This window comes from Galeopterus variegatus, unplaced genomic scaffold (assembly GCF_000696425.1).
Source record: "Galeopterus variegatus unplaced genomic scaffold, G_variegatus-3.0.2 Scaffold2044, whole genome shotgun sequence".
NCBI lineage: Eukaryota > Metazoa > Chordata > Mammalia > Dermoptera > Cynocephalidae > Galeopterus > Galeopterus variegatus.
Genome location: NW_007728155.1, coordinates 148,818 through 167,390, shown reverse-complemented (window position 1 = coordinate 167,390; position 18,573 = coordinate 148,818). Strand labels below are relative to the sequence as shown.

At 52.6% G+C, this 18,573-nt stretch overlaps 3 protein-coding genes across 10 annotated transcripts; 2 read left to right on the top strand and 1 right to left on the bottom strand.

Moving 5' to 3' along the window:
* The first annotated feature begins 612 nt into the window (after nucleotides 1–612).
* On the top strand, nucleotides 613–6,640 carry USP21 (ubiquitin specific peptidase 21). 5 transcript variants are annotated; one of them, XM_008580202.1, is made up of 13 exons: nucleotides 613–704; nucleotides 1,535–2,155; nucleotides 2,948–3,007; nucleotides 3,180–3,300; nucleotides 3,524–3,635; nucleotides 3,818–3,973; nucleotides 4,467–4,531; nucleotides 4,787–4,890; nucleotides 5,071–5,157; nucleotides 5,437–5,515; nucleotides 5,758–5,865; nucleotides 5,951–6,065; nucleotides 6,277–6,640. In XM_008580202.1, exons 2-13 carry the CDS (start codon nucleotides 1,556–1,558, stop codon nucleotides 6,365–6,367), a joined length of 1,698 nt encoding a protein of 565 aa, XP_008578424.1. In that variant the 5' UTR covers nucleotides 613–704; nucleotides 1,535–1,555; the 3' UTR covers nucleotides 6,368–6,640. The 5 variants fall into 5 exon arrangements, with proteins under 5 accessions (XP_008578424.1, XP_008578426.1, XP_008578425.1 ...); XM_008580204.1 differs by lacking the exon at nucleotides 5,071–5,157; XM_008580203.1 differs by lacking the exon at nucleotides 5,437–5,515 and having other exon boundaries at nucleotides 5,751–5,865.
* A 755-nt stretch (nucleotides 6,641–7,395) lies between these two features.
* On the top strand, nucleotides 7,396–11,440 carry PPOX (protoporphyrinogen oxidase). Of its 4 annotated transcripts, none has more exons than XM_008580199.1 (12): nucleotides 7,396–7,912; nucleotides 8,225–8,359; nucleotides 8,478–8,593; nucleotides 8,779–8,911; nucleotides 9,210–9,354; nucleotides 9,463–9,653; nucleotides 10,116–10,176; nucleotides 10,432–10,550; nucleotides 10,630–10,740; nucleotides 10,821–10,989; nucleotides 11,128–11,170; nucleotides 11,255–11,347. In XM_008580199.1, exons 1-12 carry the CDS (start codon nucleotides 7,826–7,828, stop codon nucleotides 11,262–11,264), a joined length of 1,320 nt encoding a protein of 439 aa, XP_008578421.1. In that variant the 5' UTR covers nucleotides 7,396–7,825; the 3' UTR covers nucleotides 11,265–11,347. The 4 variants fall into 4 exon arrangements, with proteins under 4 accessions (XP_008578421.1, XP_008578420.1, XP_008578422.1 ...); XM_008580198.1 differs by having other exon boundaries at nucleotides 7,398–7,912; nucleotides 10,840–10,989; nucleotides 11,255–11,440; XM_008580200.1 differs by having other exon boundaries at nucleotides 7,401–7,579; nucleotides 10,840–10,989; nucleotides 11,255–11,440.
* Nucleotides 11,441–11,528: 88 nt separating this feature from the next.
* On the bottom strand, nucleotides 11,529–17,469 carry B4GALT3 (UDP-Gal:betaGlcNAc beta 1,4- galactosyltransferase, polypeptide 3). The gene is made up of 8 exons (XM_008580239.1): nucleotides 17,447–17,469; nucleotides 16,673–16,935; nucleotides 16,296–16,520; nucleotides 15,368–15,603; nucleotides 14,408–14,598; nucleotides 14,156–14,278; nucleotides 12,446–12,550; nucleotides 11,529–12,312 (listed from the first exon to the last, which is right to left on the bottom strand). Exons 1-8 carry the CDS (start codon nucleotides 17,467–17,469, stop codon nucleotides 12,039–12,041), a joined length of 1,440 nt encoding a protein of 479 aa, XP_008578461.1. The 3' UTR covers nucleotides 11,529–12,038.
* Between the last annotated feature and the right edge of the window lie 1,104 nt (nucleotides 17,470–18,573).

Here is an 18,573-nt window from a genome sequence, read left to right as displayed (position 1 = left end):
TGAGAGGGAGGGGGATATGGGGGACGCTAGGGTCAGGAGCTGGGGAATGAAAGGAAATCTGACTGCTGTCTCTGTTGCTGAGGTCTGCCATTGTCCTTTAGCGGTGAGCCATGCTTCCCGTTGGCCTGTAGGGCCAGAATTCCTGCCCTCCGGGGATCTTCCCACCCCTGTGTAGAGTGCAAGATACTTATCCACTAGCCTGCGGGCTGGACCCAGGCCTGCAGCTTACCACATGGGCACCCCTGTTGTCTGGGAAGAATCTGTAATGCAAGCTTCGCGGCCAGAATACGATGGTCACATCTACATCCCTATGGGTCGCAGGACGGGGCTACGGATATAGACTTGCTTTGGAGCGATGGTTTAAAGACCACCATGGGCAGGGCTGGGTACTAGTGGTCCTAAAATTCGCTGCGTTTCCATGGTGTCAGCCGTGGAGCCACGGGGGCGGGGTCACGCAAGCGCCAAGGAGGCGGGCAGGGGGATTCCGTGTGTGGGTGCGCAGGCGCTTTGAGACACGGTGAAGCCGGTGGCAGGGCGGGACCAACAAAGATGGCGGCAGCCCCTGAGGCCGGAGCGATCTGGGCGACAGCTGCGGCTAAAGCTGCAGCCTGGCCCGCGGGGGGGCTGCACGCGGGTAGTAGGGGGTGGCCCTGAGCTGGGGCCTGGCCCCGGCTGGCCTCCCCCGCAGCCTCACCGGGGCAAAGGTACGGGCCGGGGCGTTATGGCGTGTGGGGGAAGGGGATGGGCTGAGGGAAATCTGTTCCAGACCCTAGAGGACGCTCTCCACAAAGGCAGAGGCGCTGGAGACCCGGCGGGGCGTGGGAGAACTGGGCTGGAGAGACAGCATCCCCTGACCGGGGGGAATACGCCGCCGGACTCCGTAGCCAATCAGCGACCTCGGCCTTTATGCCCTCGAGAGGGGCGGACCCGGCTAAAGCCCTGCTATGGTGGGAGAGGTGCAGAGATTAGGGGTCAAGGAGTTCGTCCTCCATCCCCGACCACTACTCCCTGAGCCGGGACACCATTTCGGAGCTCGGAGGGGTGGGGGTAGGGAATGGATCGCAAGTCACCTATTTAGTCTGCTTCATTTGCAGCACGGAGGGGCAGGGGGTTGAATATGGAACGCTGTCTTTGGGGCTGTTATCCTTGCATCTACACTACCACTTGACCAGAGGTCCTAAAGTGACCCAGGGCACATCCCACTTGACTAGCTAGGTATGGGAGCCCTTGTTATGAGTTTATAGATTATAAAGACAGCTGAGATAGGGATTATCACTGGCTTTTCAGTAAAGCTGTATTCTGCAGGGAGGGGGTGGGGATATAGAAAGGGTCAAAGTCATGGGCTGCTATCATTCATTCTTTTGCTGAATGGATACTAAGTATTTACTCTGTGCCAAACACAATGCTAGATACTAGGGATACAATGACTGATTTCGTAGATGTGGTTCCTGTCCTCAGTGCATGTGGAAGCTAGTATGGTAACCTAGGTTCCCATCTCCCTCCATACTCAAATGCTGACCCTCTCTCCTCCCAGGTCCGGCCTGTGGTGTCCACAATGCCTCAGGCCTCTGAGCACCGCCTGGGCCGAAACCGAGAGCCACCTGTTAATGTCCAGCCCCGAGTGGGATCCAAGCTACCATTTGCCCCCCGGGCCCGCAGCAAGGAGCGCCGCAACCCAGCCCCTGGGCCAAACCCCATGCTACGACCTCTGCCTCCCAGGCCAGGGCCCCCTGATGAACGGCTCAAGAAACTGGAGCTGGGACGGGGACGGACATCAGGCCCTCGTCCCAGAGGCCCACTTCGGGCAGATCATGGGGTTCCCCTGCCTGGCTCACCACCTCCAGCTGTGGCTCTGCCTCTCCCTTCCCGGACCAACTTAACCCGTTCCAAGTCTGTGAGCAGTGGGGACTTGCGTCCAATGGGGATTGCCTTGGGAGGGCACCGTGGCACTGGAGAGCTGGGGACTGCACTGAGCCGCTTGGCACTCCGCCCTGAGCCACCCACTTTGAGACGTAGCACCTCTCTCCGCCGCCTTGGGGGCTTTCCTGCACCACCCACCCTGCTCAGCATACGGACAGAGCCCCCTACTTCCCATGGCTCCTTCCACATGATATCTGCCCGACCCTCTGAGCCTTTCTACTCTGATGACAAGATGGTGAGGACTGCCAGCACACATGGCCTTCTATGCCCATGTTTCTTTATGCTTTCTTGCCATCATATGGCTTTTCTGTCCCCCATTTTCCCCAAGTTCCTTTCTCAATACCTAATTACAGCACTTTGGACTCTCTTCTTTCCCTTAAGTACCCTTAAGCCTCTTAGACCCTTTTTTGGTTTGTCTATGACTCCTCATGGTGTGCTGTTTCATTCCCTAGGGAGTTAACTCAACTATTTAGAATTCTTCTTTGGGTCCCCAGGCCCTTCCTTTCTCTTACTGCACCTTCTATCCTAGGACTCTGCCTAGGCCTAATTAATCTCTGGAGCTGAAGAGGGGCGGGCTCAGAACGTCTGAGCTAGTGTAGTTGCCCATTTGCTAAGCTAAGTGACCTAGGCGGATTGCAGTTAGAGCCAGCAGGAGAGGGTGCAGGAAGGGGCCACGGGGGCAGGAGGTGGATTTGGGGGCAGCAAGGTGGGGGTGGGGAGCAGCTGGGCAACAATGCCAGTACTTGGGGAGTTGCCCCAGGAGCTGAAGCACCGGCTAGCTGGGCAGAGGAGTAAGTGGGGAACAGGTGGGACAGCAATGGCTGAGTCCGTGGTACACTCAGCTGTGATGGGCTTACTGCTCATGACCAGTGAGGTAGGGAGACCAGAATACCCAGTGAGGGAAAGGGGGTACAGTTTGGGGGTGAAGCACATAAGGGGTCGGGAAGGCAGTGGGCAGCATGCTGTTGAAAGGTTAAAGTGACAGGTAGGATATTTGAAACTTGCTGACTGTATTCTGACCTTACAGGCTCATCACACACTGCTTTTGGGCTCTGGTCATGTTGGCCTCCGAAATCTGGGAAACACGGTGAGAGCCATTCTCCTGCCCTTCCTCTCTAAAAGAAGTGTGAAATGGTGCTGGGGGTGGGGAGAATCTGTGGACCTGGGGAAGGCATGTGGAAGGAGATCACTGAAGATCTTCCGAGGCTTCCTGGGCACTGGCCTGAAGAGATAACAGCAGTGTCCCTACTGCTCCCCAGTGCTTCCTGAATGCAGTGCTACAGTGTTTGAGCAGCACTCGGCCTCTTCGGGACTTCTGTCTGCGAAGGGACTTCCGGCAAGAGGTGCCTGGAGGGGGCCGAGCCCAAGAGCTCACTGAAGGTAGGCCAACAACTCCTGCTTCCTCAATTCAAGTCCCTTTTTCCCCAGCCCCTTGCGGACCTATCTGCCAGTACTGGTGGCCCCCAACCCTAACGCTGGCAGTTGTATCCATTTTTCCCAGTGCCTACTTTCCTAGAGGTTCTTTTCTACTCTCTGAACCTCTTCTTGCTTGCCTCTTCCGGACATTAACCTTTGTTTTCCTTCCCCACTCCCACCCCAACAGCCTTTGCAGATGTGATTGGTGCCCTCTGGCACCCTGACTCCTGTGAAGCTGTGAATCCTACTCGATTCCGAGCTGTCTTCCAGAAATATGTTCCCTCCTTCTCTGGATACAGGTGGGAGAGCTGGAGGGTTGGGATTTCTCTCTGGCCATGTCTGGGGATAGGGCCAAGCAAGGGCCCTGGCAGCATTGTTCTGAGCCTTCAGATGTTCTTCATCCAGGAAGTGGGGACTGATGTCTGGGCAGGGGATAGTGTCTTTGGACTAGGAGGGGATCATATTCTCTGTATGACTGTAGCCAGCAGGATGCCCAGGAGTTCCTGAAGCTCCTCATGGAGCGGCTACACCTTGAAATCAACCGACGAGGCCGTCGGGCTCCACCAATCCTGGCCAATGGTCCAGCTCCCTCTCCACCCCGCCGAGGAGGGACTCTGCTAGAAGAACCTGAGTTAAGGTAAGGGTCGCTCCCCTCCCTCCTCTCTCCAGCAGCATTCATTCTTCATTGAATTGAGCTAGTTAAGACTAAGGATGTAGGGTCCAGGGAAACCCTTTAGCTTCGAAAATGGTTTGAAAAGCAGTGCAGAAGTAGAAGGAAGGAATGAGGCAGAGGGAGGCTGAGAGGTGCATATGGAGGTAGAAGATGGTATTAGGGATGTGACCAAATCAAGGGAGAAGGGGATAATTAATCTACAACAAGGTACATAAAAAGTGTTTGAAGCCAGGTAGGGGAAGACAGCTTGTCCCTTAGGTATATTCTTTTCCTCTCACTTTGGGTTTCCTTAGAAAGTCCTCTGAAGTGTTACTCCTTTGTCTTTCTCTTGAAATGTAGGGCAGGAGCTGGGTTGTGGGTGGGATACACGGCTCTGTGGATCATTTCAGTGGTGTTGGGGGTGCCCAGTGTTCCTGCTATCTCATGGGTGCTCCCCACTTCTCTTGATCTGTGATAGTGATGATGACCGAGCCAACCTAATGTGGAAGCGTTATCTGGAGCGAGAGGACAGCAAGATTGTGGGTACGAAATGGGGCAAAGCAATGGGGGGAAATTTGTGGGCAGGGGTGCAGGCTTAGGAGAAAAAACTTGATACTATCAAGGGGTGTGGGAACCAGCCTGGATGATGAAAATGTGTAATGGTGTGAATAGTTTGTTAGGAGTGTTGATAGGGAGAAAGGAGGGGTTAGGTAAATGGGTGGGGAGAGTTGGGAATCAGAGAAAGCACCTCAGACATCCAACAATGACTTTTTCTCCTTCCCCTTTACTTTTATCTAGACCTGTTTGTGGGCCAGTTGAAAAGTTGTCTCAAGTGCCAGGCCTGTGGGTATCGCTCCACGACCTTCGAGGTTTTTTGTGACCTGTCCCTGCCCATCCCCAAGGTGGGATTCCAGAGGATTCCAGGGGTGGATGGGACATGGGTTCTGTGACCCAACTCTTCCTATCCCCAGAGTATGGGAGGGAGCTCTGTGGGTTTCTGGAGCAGAATTGAAGCCTGAATTGATTGACAAGAGTTGTAAAAATTCAGAACATGCTGACCCTTCCTTCCCCTTTCCCCTCAGAAAGGATTTGCTGGGGGCAAGGTGTCTCTGCGGGATTGTTTCAGCCTTTTCACCAAGGAAGAAGAACTAGAGTCGGAGAATGCCCCAGTATGTGGGGGTTCACAATGGATATAGTAAGGGTGGGAGACTTGGGGGACACATGGATAAAAGGGATTACATAATACATTAGTATGGGAATAATATTTATATGTCTGGGTTTGTGTTGAAGTGTCAGATATGTCCTAGTACTCCTAGGGCAAAGGGGAGTGGCCCAGAGGATACAGAGGTAATGGGGAGCATATTAAATTTGTACGTGAACCAGTGTGTCAGAAAAGCCAAATTAGGTGAGGAGCACATTAACCTAATGCTAATTTGGCATTTATTCAGGTGTGTGACCGATGTCGGCAGAAAACACGAAGTACCAAAAAGTTGACTGTACAAAGATTCCCCCGAATCCTCGTGCTCCATATCCTAATCCTCAAATTCTTATTTATCTTAGGATACCTCCCATACATTTTCTTTCCTCACTCTACATGTTTACAGAGGCTGGTCTCTTGGGAATTGAATCTTCCTTAGGAAAACCCTGCCACCCCACCTTTCCCTACTGTGCTCCTAGTATATGTTGGGGGAGGGGAGAGGGCAGCCTTCAGGACCACAGTCCCTCTCAGAGGCTCTCTGCCTCCCAAATGCTCCTTAACCAGGGCTTAGATCTGAATCGATTTTCCGCCTCCCGAGGCTCCATCAAGAAAAGTTCAGTAGGTGTAGACTTCCCGCTGCAGCGACTGAGCCTAGGGGACTTTGCCAGTGACAAAGCCGGTGAGTCTAGTGGGGAAGGTCCTAAGGAACCTCAGGAGGGGGACACAGTTCTGACTGTAGAACTTGATCATCTCTAACCCTGCAGGAAGCCCTGTATACCAGCTGTATGCCCTTTGCAACCACTCGGGCAGCGTCCACTATGGCCACTACACAGCCCTGTGCCGTTGCCAGACTGGTTGGCATGTCTACAATGACTCTCGGTGAGAGCAGCCTCCTGTTCAACTCCTGCCCCATTTCTGTTCACCTCCTTCCCACTGCAGCCCTGACACCTTCCCCTTCTAGGAAGCCCCAGGAGAGGTGTGGGGGGGGTCTCGCCTTATCTCTTCCTGGATACTCTGAGGTTGAGTCTTGAGGGGAGGAGGGAATATACAGAAATGACCACAACCTCTTCCCCATTTCCCTTCTTCCTAGTGTCTCCCCTGTCAGTGAAAACCAGGTGGCATCCAGTGAGGGCTACGTGCTGTTCTACCAACTCATGCAGGAGCCACCCCGGTGCCTGTGACATACTCCTTTAAGCTCTGGCACCTGTGAAATCCTTTCAACACCCTTAAGCCCCAGGCTCCCCATTTACCTCAGAGACGTCTATTTTTGTGTTTTTTTAATCGGGGAGGGGGGAAGGGTGGTTGTAGCTCCCGTTATTTTTTTTATTAAAAAGTATCCTTCCACGCGGAGGCTCCCTTGTCTCCCTGCCCCATGTACAGAGGTCACCAGGCCCCTGCCCATGTACAGCCCCCTCTGCAATCTCACTTTTTGTGAATAAATTTATTAAGAAAAAGTGATGTCCTTATTTGTATTTGTGCTTAGGGGGTGGTTATATAGAACTGGGCCAAATTGGAGTCTTCCTTGGACCCAGTTCCCGCTCTGAACAGGTGGGGCGTTCTCAGTGCCAAGGGAGAAGAGTCGGGAGTGGTGCTGGACCCGGACGATTTGTGCCCAAGTAGGGAAAGTTTAGTTGGGAGGAAAAGAAGGAAGGCAAAGTTCAAATTCAAGAAGCTGCGGGGAGGCCTGTAACTAGAGTGCAGGCACTGGGGCGAAGGTTTTGCCGAGGGCGAGGCACCGAAGAACCCCTGTTGACAAACACTGGGTGCGTTGCCGGGCGGCCCTAGCTCCCGTAGGCCCGGTCGGTTGCTAACATCAAAGAGATGTTTATGGAGCCGCCTCCCCGCGGACCGGCCTCCAGTGTCCCCATCTACTCTCCCTACAACCCAAGCTCATGGGGACCTCTCTCCAGGGTTCTCACCCTAGCTGGGCCTGGGAAACTTGAGCTGGGGAATGTTAACTCCAGGACTCGGCTCTCTCCGCCTCGGCCCTGGGGAAGGCAGTACCGGCCACGGACGCTCACTTCAACCTGGCTCTGAAACGGTTAACCTCTGCTTCCCAGAGCACCGACTTACAGCCGCCGTCGCTCCGCCTGGTAGAGTCACGGTCAGATCAGTGTTTTCATTGGTGAGCGTGATCCGGGGCCTTCCAGGATCCACCAATCCAGAAGCAGGAAGGATAGGGTCGGGAGCGTGCCGTGAGAATAGAGTAGAAGGAGAGTTGGAGCGACCGAAGGTCTGGGGGCGGGAGTGGCGGACGTGAAGCACTTGTTGGCTTAGTGAGGCGTGCGAAGCAGAACGCCTCAGAACTCAGGCCTCCAGCCCGCCGGCCGAGGCCTGCCAGAGCAGATAGCTTGGGTGTGGCCTTTATCTGCACTTAGCGGAGCGCCGGCCGGGTGAGGTCCTGCGATCTCTACTTCCTTCTCCCTAGTTTTCTCTCGTTGCTCCCTACCTGTCGTGGGTGAGTCCTGGCCTCTGAGCGGGGATCTCACTGTTCCACCAGCCCATCCACGAGCGCTGTCTTAGTTTCTCCTAAAGCAGAGAGTGGCTTCGTGTGGAACGCGGAGCCCGCGAGGATTTTGGAGCGCAGGGTGCGCCCCGGTCGGCCTGTCCATATCGCCCCCTTTTTCCCTGGCTTCCCAATGGGTCGGACCGTGGTCGTGCTGGGCGGAGGCATCAGCGGCTTGGCTGCTTGTTACCACCTGAGCCGAGCCCCCAGTCTCCCTAAGGTGAGTGCCACACATGTGCCAGAGGGAGCCTCGTTTAATACTCTTCTCCCGTTTCCAGCAAAGGCTGGATGGATCCTGGCCTGAGGAATGCACGTCCCCTTTCCCCTCCAAACCTCTCACCCCGCGGCTACAGACGGTGCTTGCAGTGTCCGTGCCACACATGTGCCAGAGGGAGCCTCGTTTAATACTCTTCTCCCGTTTCCAGCAAAGGCTAGATGGATCCTGGCCTGAGGAATGCACGTCCCCTTTCCCCTCCAAACCTCTCACCCCGCGGCTACAGACGGTGCTTGCAGTGTCCCTTCTTGTCTCCAGGTGATCCTGGTGGAGGGTACCGAGCGTCTGGGAGGCTGGATCCGCTCAGTCCGAGGGCCGGATGGTGCTATCTTTGAGCTTGGACCTAGGGGAATTCGGCCAGCGGGAGCCCTGGGAGCCCGGACCCTGCTCATGGTGAGAGGTTTGTAGAATGTCTGGGATAGTTTGCGGAGGGGATTTTTCACTAGGGGAATAGCTGGTGGGTCAGACATTTCCTTAGTTTCTCCTCTTCCCGACGGTGTGTGGAGAGCAGGTTTCTGAGCTTGGCTTGGACTCAGAAGTATTGCCTGTCCGGGGAGACCATCCAGCTGCCCAGAACAGGTTCCTGTATGTAGGCGGTGCCCTGTACCCCCTACCCACTGGCCTCAGGTAACACCATCACCTCTTTATTGCACATCCTTCTACTTTACCCCCATCCTCATATCCCTTCCATTTCCTCATGTTCTTGTCTGTCAGCCCTCCCAGCAAAAGCGGGCCAAAAGGATGGAAATGACCCCCTGGAGCTGGGGAGGTAAATCAGGAGCTCTCTCCTCACTATGCCTTCCTCCATGCAGGGGGCTACTCCGCCCTTCACCCCCCTTCTCCAAACCTCTATTTTGGGCTGGGCTGAGGGAGCTGACCAAGCCCCGGGGCAAAGAGCCTGATGAGACCGTGCACAGTTTTACCCAGCGACGCCTTGGACCTGAGGTGACAGTGCAGAGAGGTCCCAAACCTCACCCCTCCTACACCAGCTGCAGAATTACCTACTCAAACCTACCACCTAAGGGCTCTGTATCATTTGGGGATGCCCTCTTCATACCCACTGTAATTCCCCAAAATCAGGGTTTGGGGTGAATTCCTTCACTTCCTTCCCATCCTTCTATTATAATGGGAATGCCCCACAACCTAAACCCTACCCCACCCCCATTCCCTACCAAGCAGGGGCAGTGGAAATAAATTTGTGTAGTATATTCCTTGGCCTCTTAGTCCCAGTCTCACCCTTAAGGTGGCGTCTCTAGCCATGGACAGTCTCTGCCGTGGAGTATTTGCAGGCAACAGCCGTGAGCTCAGCATAAGGTCCTGCTTTCCCAGCCTCTTCCAAGCTGAGCAAACCCATCGTTCCGTATTACTGGGGCTGCTGCTGGGGGCAGGTGAGGGGGGTATTGGTTCAAAGGGTGAAGATATTAAGGACTGCCAAAGTGAGACATTGGGGCAAAGGATGCTATTTTGATAATTCTTCTCTACTTCTTCCTCTGCAGGTCAGAGCCCACAGCCAGACTCAGCACTCGTTCGCCAGGCCCGGGCTGAGCACTGGAGTCAGTGGTCACTCCGTGGAGGGCTGGAGATGTTGCCTCAGTCTCTTGATGCCCACCTGACTAGTAGGGGGGTCAGTGTTCTCAGAGGCCAGCCGGTCTGTGGGCTCAGCCTCCAAGCTGACGGGCGCTGGAAGGTAGGGGAGCCCCCTAGAGTATAATGAACCCATGTCAGTGTTTCTATCTTTAAGTGGTTTGATAGGACTAGAGTTAGTCATTGTTTTTGTGCCCTAGAAGCTATTTAGATATGGGCTGCCCCAGGTTCCTAGGCCTTGTTTGTGGACTTTCCTCAAAGACCCCTTTGATGCAAGTCTATGGGTAGAAGTAGTGCGTACAAGTGGCTCAGGGATGGGGAAAGAACCCAGCTCCACAGAACATTCAGAGCAGCCACACTGGCCTCTGTCTGGCCCACTTCCTGGAGTGTAGAACACTGATTTTTGTGTGGACTACACAGTCACTCAGTCTCTTCATCCTGGGTCAGCACCCAGCCTTTCCTACCATTTGGGTGCCTGGGAAACTGAGAGTGAGGCAGCAAAAGTCTTATTTCACCCAAAAAATTCTCATTATCTCCATGTCCCTCAAATGTTTTTTCCTCTCAGGTGTCTCTAGGGGATAGCAGTCTGGATGCCGACCATGTTATTAGTGCTGTTCCAGCTTCAGGTAACGGGGTAGCCACGCTCCCCTTGCCCGGCCAGCATGAGGCCATAGCTGTACTTTCTTAAAACAGTAGCAGGGGTAGCCACGCTCCCCTTGCCCGGCCAGCATGAGGCCATAGCTGTACTTTCTTAAAACAGCTGTACTTTCTCCACACCATACCCCTGAATTGGTCATCTCTATGGCAGTCTAATTCCAGAGACTTGACAAAACTGTAGTGTGAATGCCTCCTGAATCAGGCCTCTGCCTGATTTCCTCCAGTACTCAGTGAGCTGCTCCCTGCTGAGGCTGCGCCTCTGGCTGATGTCCTCAGGACCATCACTGCTGTGTCTGTAGCTGTGGTGAATCTGCAGTACCGAGGAGCTCGTCTGCCTGTCCAGGTATGACACAAAAGGGAAGGGAAAACATGGGCTCAGCTGGAGCCCTTCCCTCCTGATCCATGGATTTCCTTCTCTGCAGGGATTTGGACATTTGGTGCCATCCTCAGAAGACCCAGGTGTCCTGGGAATCGTGTATGACTCAGTTGCTTTCCCTGAGCAGGATGGGACCCCCCCTGGCCTCAGAGTAACTGTGAGAAGGGGAAACTTTGCTTAGTGTGGTTTCCAAAGAGCTCCTCCATGCCCCAGTGTAGGCAAGGCCAGGCCGGTCAGTGCTATGTTCCCTTCCTAGGTGATGCTGGGAGGTTCCTGGTTACAGACACTGGAGGCCAACGGCTGTGCCTTATCTCAGGAGCTGTTCCAACAGCAGGCACAGGAAGCGGCTGCCACACAATTAGGACTAAAGGAGCCACCAAGTCACTGTTTGGTCCATCTACACAAGGTGAGTTGGGATAAACTCCCCTCAGCTCCCCAATGAAGGCCTTGAAGGCAGGGACTGTTATATTTGTCACTGCATGTTAACCAAGGCCTGGGACAATCAATAATAAACTTTTCTCTGCATCTTCTCTTCTTTCCCCAGAACTGCATCCCCCAGTATACACTAGGCCACTGGCAAAAACTGGGTAAGGTGGGAAAGCAGCTGGGCTGAGGAGGACCAAGGAAATCAGACCCCCAGCTATAGCATGACTTTTATCCTTTCCTTCCAGAGTCAGCTAAGCAATTCCTGGCTGCTCAAAAGTTACCCCTGACTTTGGCTGGAGCCTCCTATGAGGGTGTTGCTGTCAATGATTGTATAGAGAGTGGGCGTCAGGCAGCAGTCAGTGTCCTGCGCACAGAACCGAACAGCTGATCCCCGTCTCCCATTCATGAAAATAAAAGTTGCTGGAGCTTGTCTTGGTCTGGCTGTTCTGTTACCTGGAGGCATAAGGGTAGAGGGGGACAAAGAGAGGCAAAGTGTGCCTGGGATGCAGAAAGCAGGAGCAGAGGCAAGACAAAGTCCTTTATTAGAAAATATATCAAAATCCCAGCCCCCTGAGCCAGGACCAGAAGAGGGAGCTACTCCAGCACTCGCAGAAAGTGCCCAGGGAGGGGTTTCCTTCACCAAACAACTGCCCAGGAACCATAAATAGAATAAATATTCACAGAGGTCCCAGGAGAAGCCAGATCACTCTTCTCTGCATAGGAGAGGAAGTGGCTTTGGGGTCCAGCCCTGCTCCTACTCCAGGGACAGGGGACTCCCAGCAGTCGTCACATAAAATGACATCAAGGATTCACAGTCAAAGCCCTGGCAGGTGACCCTAGAAAGAGGGACCCTCCAAGTCTAAAGGAGCCCAGCTCCAGTCCAGCAGTGAGGCAAGGCCCCTCCCCCCCCCAACATAGCACTAGAGTTCAGTTCTCCCATATCCCTCTAAGAACAGTGAGGAGCTGAGGGTGGGGAGAATACAACCCCTTTGATTCAGTTTCATGATTAAGGTGGGCAGGAAGAAGGAGTCAGTGTGAACCATGGGGGGCTGTGAGGTTGGCAGTAGGCAGAGGGCCAGGCCTGGCTGGAGGCCGGCGCTGCAGCATCTCTTGACGGAAGGCCTGGGAGGAACCAGGTGGGTAACGGGGACCAGAGGGAGCCCGGGGACCCCGAGGGTCAGTCCCAATGTCTGCTGTGACGTTGGTATAGAGAGGACCCAGCTCTCGGGCCAATAATCGGTATGTCAGTGAGTTCATCCCATCTTGTGTCCAGGAATTCTGGGTACGAACCAGGAGGTCAAATCTGAAGGTTAGAGATTGGAGACTAAGACCAAGAAAGGAACAGCCAGGAATCTAGGGACCTTAGGGGGTTCCTGGTTAGGGGTACAGAACCCTGAGGATCCGATAATAATTCCCAGGCTGTCCTCCCTTCCTACCTGTGGGGATTTTCCTCGTTGCCCTTATCTCCTCGGTGCTTCACCATCTTATAGTGTCCCACAGATGTGGGGGGCCGAGAGATCTTCATCCCAGCCAGGCGCACCCTATGGGAAAAGTGAGGGGCTCTTGGAGGATCGAGAGTGGAGGAAAGCTGCTGACAGGTGAACAAGAAGAGCTAAGGCCAGCAAGGAAGAGATTGCATGTTTCTGTACACAAAGAACAAATAGCTATTAGCTTAAAAAAGCGTCAAGTACTATAAGGGAGGAGAAAGTCAAAGAAAAAAAGGAAATGGCTGAAGAGATTGTAAAAGCTAGATGTATCCAAATCTTCAGGGCCCAGTGCCAGGTACACTGGGTTCTTTAAACGATTGGCAGAGGTAGGTTTGCACCTCCTACCTTTGCTTCCTAAATGGCTCCCAGGAGCTGCCCTTGCAGTCTGGGAAGGACAGGGAGAAGGAGGGGTCATTTTTGTCAAATGGATAGGACAAGACTGGGAGTTACAGACCCAAAATTAGCAATTCTTATTTAGAATAGCAGCTGAGCAGGGCCGGCCCGTGGCTCACTCGGGAGAGTACAGTGCTGATAACACCAAGGCCATGGGTTCAGATCCTATATGGGGATGGCCGGTTCACTCACTGGCTGAGCGTGGTGCTGACACCAAGCCAAGGGTTAGGATCCCCTTAATGGTCATCTTTTAAAAAAAAAAAAAAAAAAGAATAGCAGCTGAGCTACCCCAACTCCTCTCCCGCTGGCCCCCTAGGTTAAGGAAAGGGTGGAACCAGGTAATCGGGACCTTAAAAACAAACTCCAGGGCCGGCCCGGTGGCGCACTGCTACAATGCGCCGCTTGGGAGCGCGGCGGCGCTCCCGCCGGGGGTTCGGATCCCACATGCAGACCGGTTCCCGCTCACTGGCTGAGCAAGGCGCGGGAGCAACACCGAGGGTTGCGATCCTGTTGCCGGTCCCGGTCTGGTGTGGGGGCGACGCTGAGGGTTGCGATCCGTTGCCGGACACGGAAAAAAGACAAAAAAAAAAAAAAAAAAAAAAACTCCAATTCTGACACAAGGAACAGGAGTGAAGATGGCCTGGGAAGAACTGAAAGAATACAAGCATTTAGAATTTGCTGGGTGCTTTACATATATCCAGAGGATGAGAATTCAGAGAGATGTCATCCCAGAGGACACAAGAGGAAGGGGAGGCAATGGGTCCAGTATACCAAACCCAAATATTCATACCACAGACATGAAACTGGGTCAGCCGAGGCTGAAGGTCAGAATGTTCACATGCTAAAAAATGACTTGGTATCATGCCAATGGCACAGGCTTTTTTTTTTTTAAGTGAGTCTAGGCTACATAGAGTTGAGTCCCTCTCCTCCATCCCATATGAAGTGGCCTGGATGCAACCATAGCAGAAGGCGGGACTAAACTCTCTAGGCTCCTCTCCAGCTCTGGAATTCCATGATACTATTTCCTATTGATCTTATCTTCTCTCCTAGGAATATAACTAACCAGATCTAGGAGAATGAAAGATGACAGAATGGGCAGCAGTGTGCAAAGTCTGACCTGGATAGACTGAAAAGACTAAAGGAATGGGCTCAGGGCAGGACCAGGGAGATAAAGGTTGGTGTTGAGGGCTGTGACCAGGGGTGGTGGTCTTAGAGGACAGGGATCCAGGCTGGGATAGGGAGGGAGGTGGTGGCAGGAAGTCTGACCTGGTAGCAATGTCGTCATCCTCACCACCCCAGCCCCAGTATTCATTGGGAAAGCCATTCATCTTCAGGTACTGGTCAGGAGTGAGCGCTGAGACCCCTCCGAAGTACTGGGGGTACGGGAGGCTAGGGAGAGAAAGAGCTTTGCATCCCACAAGTCTCCTGGGGAGACATCCCTACCCACATTCCCCTTGGCTCTCCTCCTTCCACTGGGAAGGGTTTCCCTGCTTCCCAGAATCCTTTCATGCCCTGTACCTGTATCCAAACTTGTTCATGGCAACAGCAACATGGCGGGGTCCCCGGGAGTCACACACGTACAGATTGTGGTCATTTTCTGGCAGGAGGTCCACATCATGCAAGAACAGGCAGTCCCATTCTTCATCACGCAGGGCCTCCCGCACCCCAACATTCAGCAGCTTTGCTCTGTTAAATGTTCCATTTCCAGCCTAGAAGATAGTGGACAGGGACCAGATTATGTCTTTAGGTAGCACAGAGAAAAAGGTGCTGAGGTATATAAATGAATGTGAGGTGAAGGGCAAAGAGAATGGTGAATAAGACAAGCTACATTTTCCATTTTTTCATTTAGTCATTCAACAAATTTTTCTTGCTATCAGTGTGTACCTGATACTTACATGCTGCTGTTAACATTTAATCCTGACAACCAGCAACCATGTGAAACAGGTGGTATATTAAGTTATCTGTTGCTCTTTGCCTCATTTTAGAGGATTAAGTGTCTTGCTCAAGGTCACACATGTAATAAATGGCAGTACAAGAATTTCAGCCCAAATCTGTCCAATTCCAAATTTGTACAAACCACTCAACAAAGGAAAAATCACAGAAGAATATAGGACAAAGGGAATATCCTAAACAGAATAAGAAGTATGGGACTAACAAATTTGGAAGAGCAGTGCCAGGGGCTCCTCCACATTCAACAGTATGGCCCTCTTAAAATAACTCCAGGGGGCCGGCCCGTGGCTCACTCGGTAGAGTGCGGTGCTGATAACACCAAGGCCCCGGGTTCGGATCCCACATAGGGATGGCCGGTTCGCTCACTGGCTGAGCGTGGTGCTGACAGCACCAAGTCAAGGGTTAAGATCCCCTTACCGGTCATCTTTTAAAAAAAAAAAAAAAAACTCCAGGGACTCATTAGATGGGAGTGGAATGGCATTTGCTTGAGGCTTTCTGATAAGAGAGTGGGGTGGGGACCGGGGGTACCTGGTGGATGACATAGATGCCATAAGCAAGCTGCTGGCGCTGCAGGAAGGGGTGCAGGTGGTACAGCAGAAGGCGCAGGTGATGCTCCCGGGCACGATGGGGCACAATGATGGCTGTTCGGGAGCGGGGCTCACACCCTGCGGGGCGGTACCGGCCCCCTGGTTTCACCCGGGGATTGCGCTCCACAATCTCTGCCAGCGATGGCACTGGGTTAAAGGACACTGACACAGGACCCACTGTCGGGAGGGAACGGCAAGTTCAGGGATTGGAGGGACAAGGGGAAAAGAATGATTATCAGGGCCTTGGAATACCTCTGGCCCTAGCAGTCTGGTTCTGGGGTTCAGTTCCCCCCAGAGTCACTAAGAAATCTCACAAGCCTTGGGTTCCGCATCATTGGGATAACTCTACAAAGCCTGGAAGGTGCAGGATCTTTACCTTTGCATTCCACAAGTCTCCTGGGGAGACATCCCTACCCACATTCCCCTTGGCTCTCCTCCTTCCACTGGATGTGGGTTTTCCTGCTTCCCAGAACCCTTTCATGCCCTGTACCTGTATCCAAACTTGTTCATGGCACTACCTTCTGATTTTGAGGTTCTATAACTTTCTCCTGCCTCACAGGGTTGGAAGCTACAATTGGAGAATGGAGAGAACTGGACTTCCAACTAACTAACTAAACCACGGCTTATCTACAAGAGAAACAATTCCTAGCCTGGGACAGGAAGAGCCCCAAAATGGGCAGGTAATGGAAAGCTGTGGCCCAACCCGGGAACCTAGTCTAAACTCCGAATTCAGAGTCCACCCCATCTTAACTTCAGCCCACCTTCAGAGTACATTAATCTGTCCTGCTCCTGCCACTCCATGCCTGCCCAGGCCTCTGTGTCCCCACAGTTTGTCCTTTCCTTCACCTCCTCCTTCCTTTTGTACTCACCTAAGAGAGGAGACCGTTCTGGACAGTAGGGCAGACCTTGAGGAGCTGGAGGACCCCCTGGGGCAACAGGGGCCCCAGGTAGGTGACTGAGGTTACTGTAGACATCACGGGGGTGAGAATAGTCAAATGTTGGCCCCTGATCTCGGCCAAATAGAGCACTGAGGCTTCGGAAGCCTCCCAGTGACAGGTACATCATGACAGCCAGCTGGGAGCCCACAAGTAAAACTCAGTTCTTTCGGAGCACGCCCATCTCATCCCAATCTCCCTTTGCGTTTGCCCTACGTTGCAAAGTGAGCCCACCCGGCCCCCGTCTATACTTCCACCTGGGACCCGGACCTGCTCAAGCTCGTCTCCAGCCTTTACCCAAAACTTCTCACCCTCCCGACCGCCCGAACCTTTCTCCCGGGCCTCTCTCTCCGCCGTTCCCAGCCTACATACCTGGTCTTCTGCTCCCGTCGTCACCGCCACCCCGACAGCCGGGCAGGCATCGTTGCGGCCATCTTGGAAGCGGGCGCTGCGGAGGCGGGGCCTCGCGTCATGGGGCGGGGTTTCGGAGCGGAGCCTCCCCAGCGGACTGAGCAGGGTCCCAGGACCGCGTGGCCTGCGGGCGAGTGCAGGAGTACCGCCCCGGCCCGCGCGGCTGGGATGCGGTGTAGGCCGGAGGGCGGAAGGGGCCCTATCCCTCAGACTTGTAAAAGCCCTTCGTTTCCCTAAGGGCCGAAACTGAGCACGGGGCTGGTAGGACAGTTTCTGGCGCGTCCGATCACCTCACTATCACCCCGGGGTAGGCTTAGCCCCTCTCCCAGTGTGTCAGTGGCGTCCGCTGCAACCTAGTGCCACTTAGTATCGAAATTTTTTCTCGCTCAGGCTGCAGCGTTGCAGACTACAACGCATTTTTGTGTCCCCATGGTATTCCGCAGGCCTTGAAATAGAAACGGTTAGTTAATAAGACAATGAAACATTGAAGGTGGAGGGAAAGGCAGCGTCTGCTTTAATGTAAGAATGTGTTTCCTTAGATATTACAGTAAAATGGACGCTCAGTTAATATGCAATATGTTTGTCTTGTGGCTTCCACTACCCCCAGGTATTAATATATTGTGTTCTCGCTGATGTTCTCGCTGAGGAAGCAATAAGAGACTTGAGTAACTCACAATGTCCGCCTCAAAATGCCCATGGACTTGTGTGCATGTATGGCGGGGAGGAGGGAAGGAGGGAGAAGAGAGGGGAAGGAAGTAAACAATATAATGTGATCAATATGATAGTCCAGAAATGACACCTCATTCACACGTGGAGATTCCAGAAGTGATGGCTAATGGGAAACCTGAAAGAATTGTCTATAGCATATCCTTCTGCTAAATGAGATTCTGTTTTCATGGGAGTTATTTTACAATTCAGTGTAGGTAACTGATCCGCATGCAAATTATGTCCTGTTTGGTAGAGGTTCAGTTAACCTCCTACTCCCCACATTGTGGAAAAAAATTTTTTGCCTTCGTTTCCATGTTCATTTCTGTATTCAAATGTTCTCTAGATTTTCTTTTGAACCGGTTGTAACATCTGTCAGTTCTTTCATCAGTTAAGAAACAAATCACATGTTAATTTTTTTCTTTTCTTTTTTTTTTTGGTGGATATCCGGTACAGGAAACGTGTTTACAAAGACTCCTTAACCAAACCTTAGACAGGCTTTTCTGAGACCCTCATTTTGACTAGCTTTGGTCCTTGGGCTATGTCTTGGGCCTGCCTAGCTAGTTTTAGCAGGAATCCTGCTAAGTCAGTTTAGTGAGAATCCCCCACCCTTGATATCTCATCGCCCTCACCTGCCTTAGGCAAGTTTTCTGTTAAGCCGGTTTGGCAAGAATCCCCCTACCCTTGATGTAGTCTTCCGTCCACTGACTCCCTCATTCTCATCATTGACTATAAATCCCCACTTGTCCTTGCTGTATTAGGATTTGAACCTGATGTCTTCTCTCCCGCTTATTGGGTAGTCTCTTGACCTATCACAATAGTCCTGAATAAAGTCTTCCTTACTGTTTAAACAAGTGTCAGAATAATTTTTTTAACAGTATGAGAGTCATAATTCTACCTTGTTCTGAATATTATCTTTTAACAGATGAACAGTGTTTTGGACAGATAAAACCATTAAGAGCAAAAGTCTAGAAATGAGATAGAAATTTGGGAGTAGGGGAAATTAAAAGTGGATCAGTAAGGCTAGACAATGGAGTGAAGAGAATGTTGAGATATAAGACTGGAAAGGGAAGCAGGTACCAGATGATGAAAAACT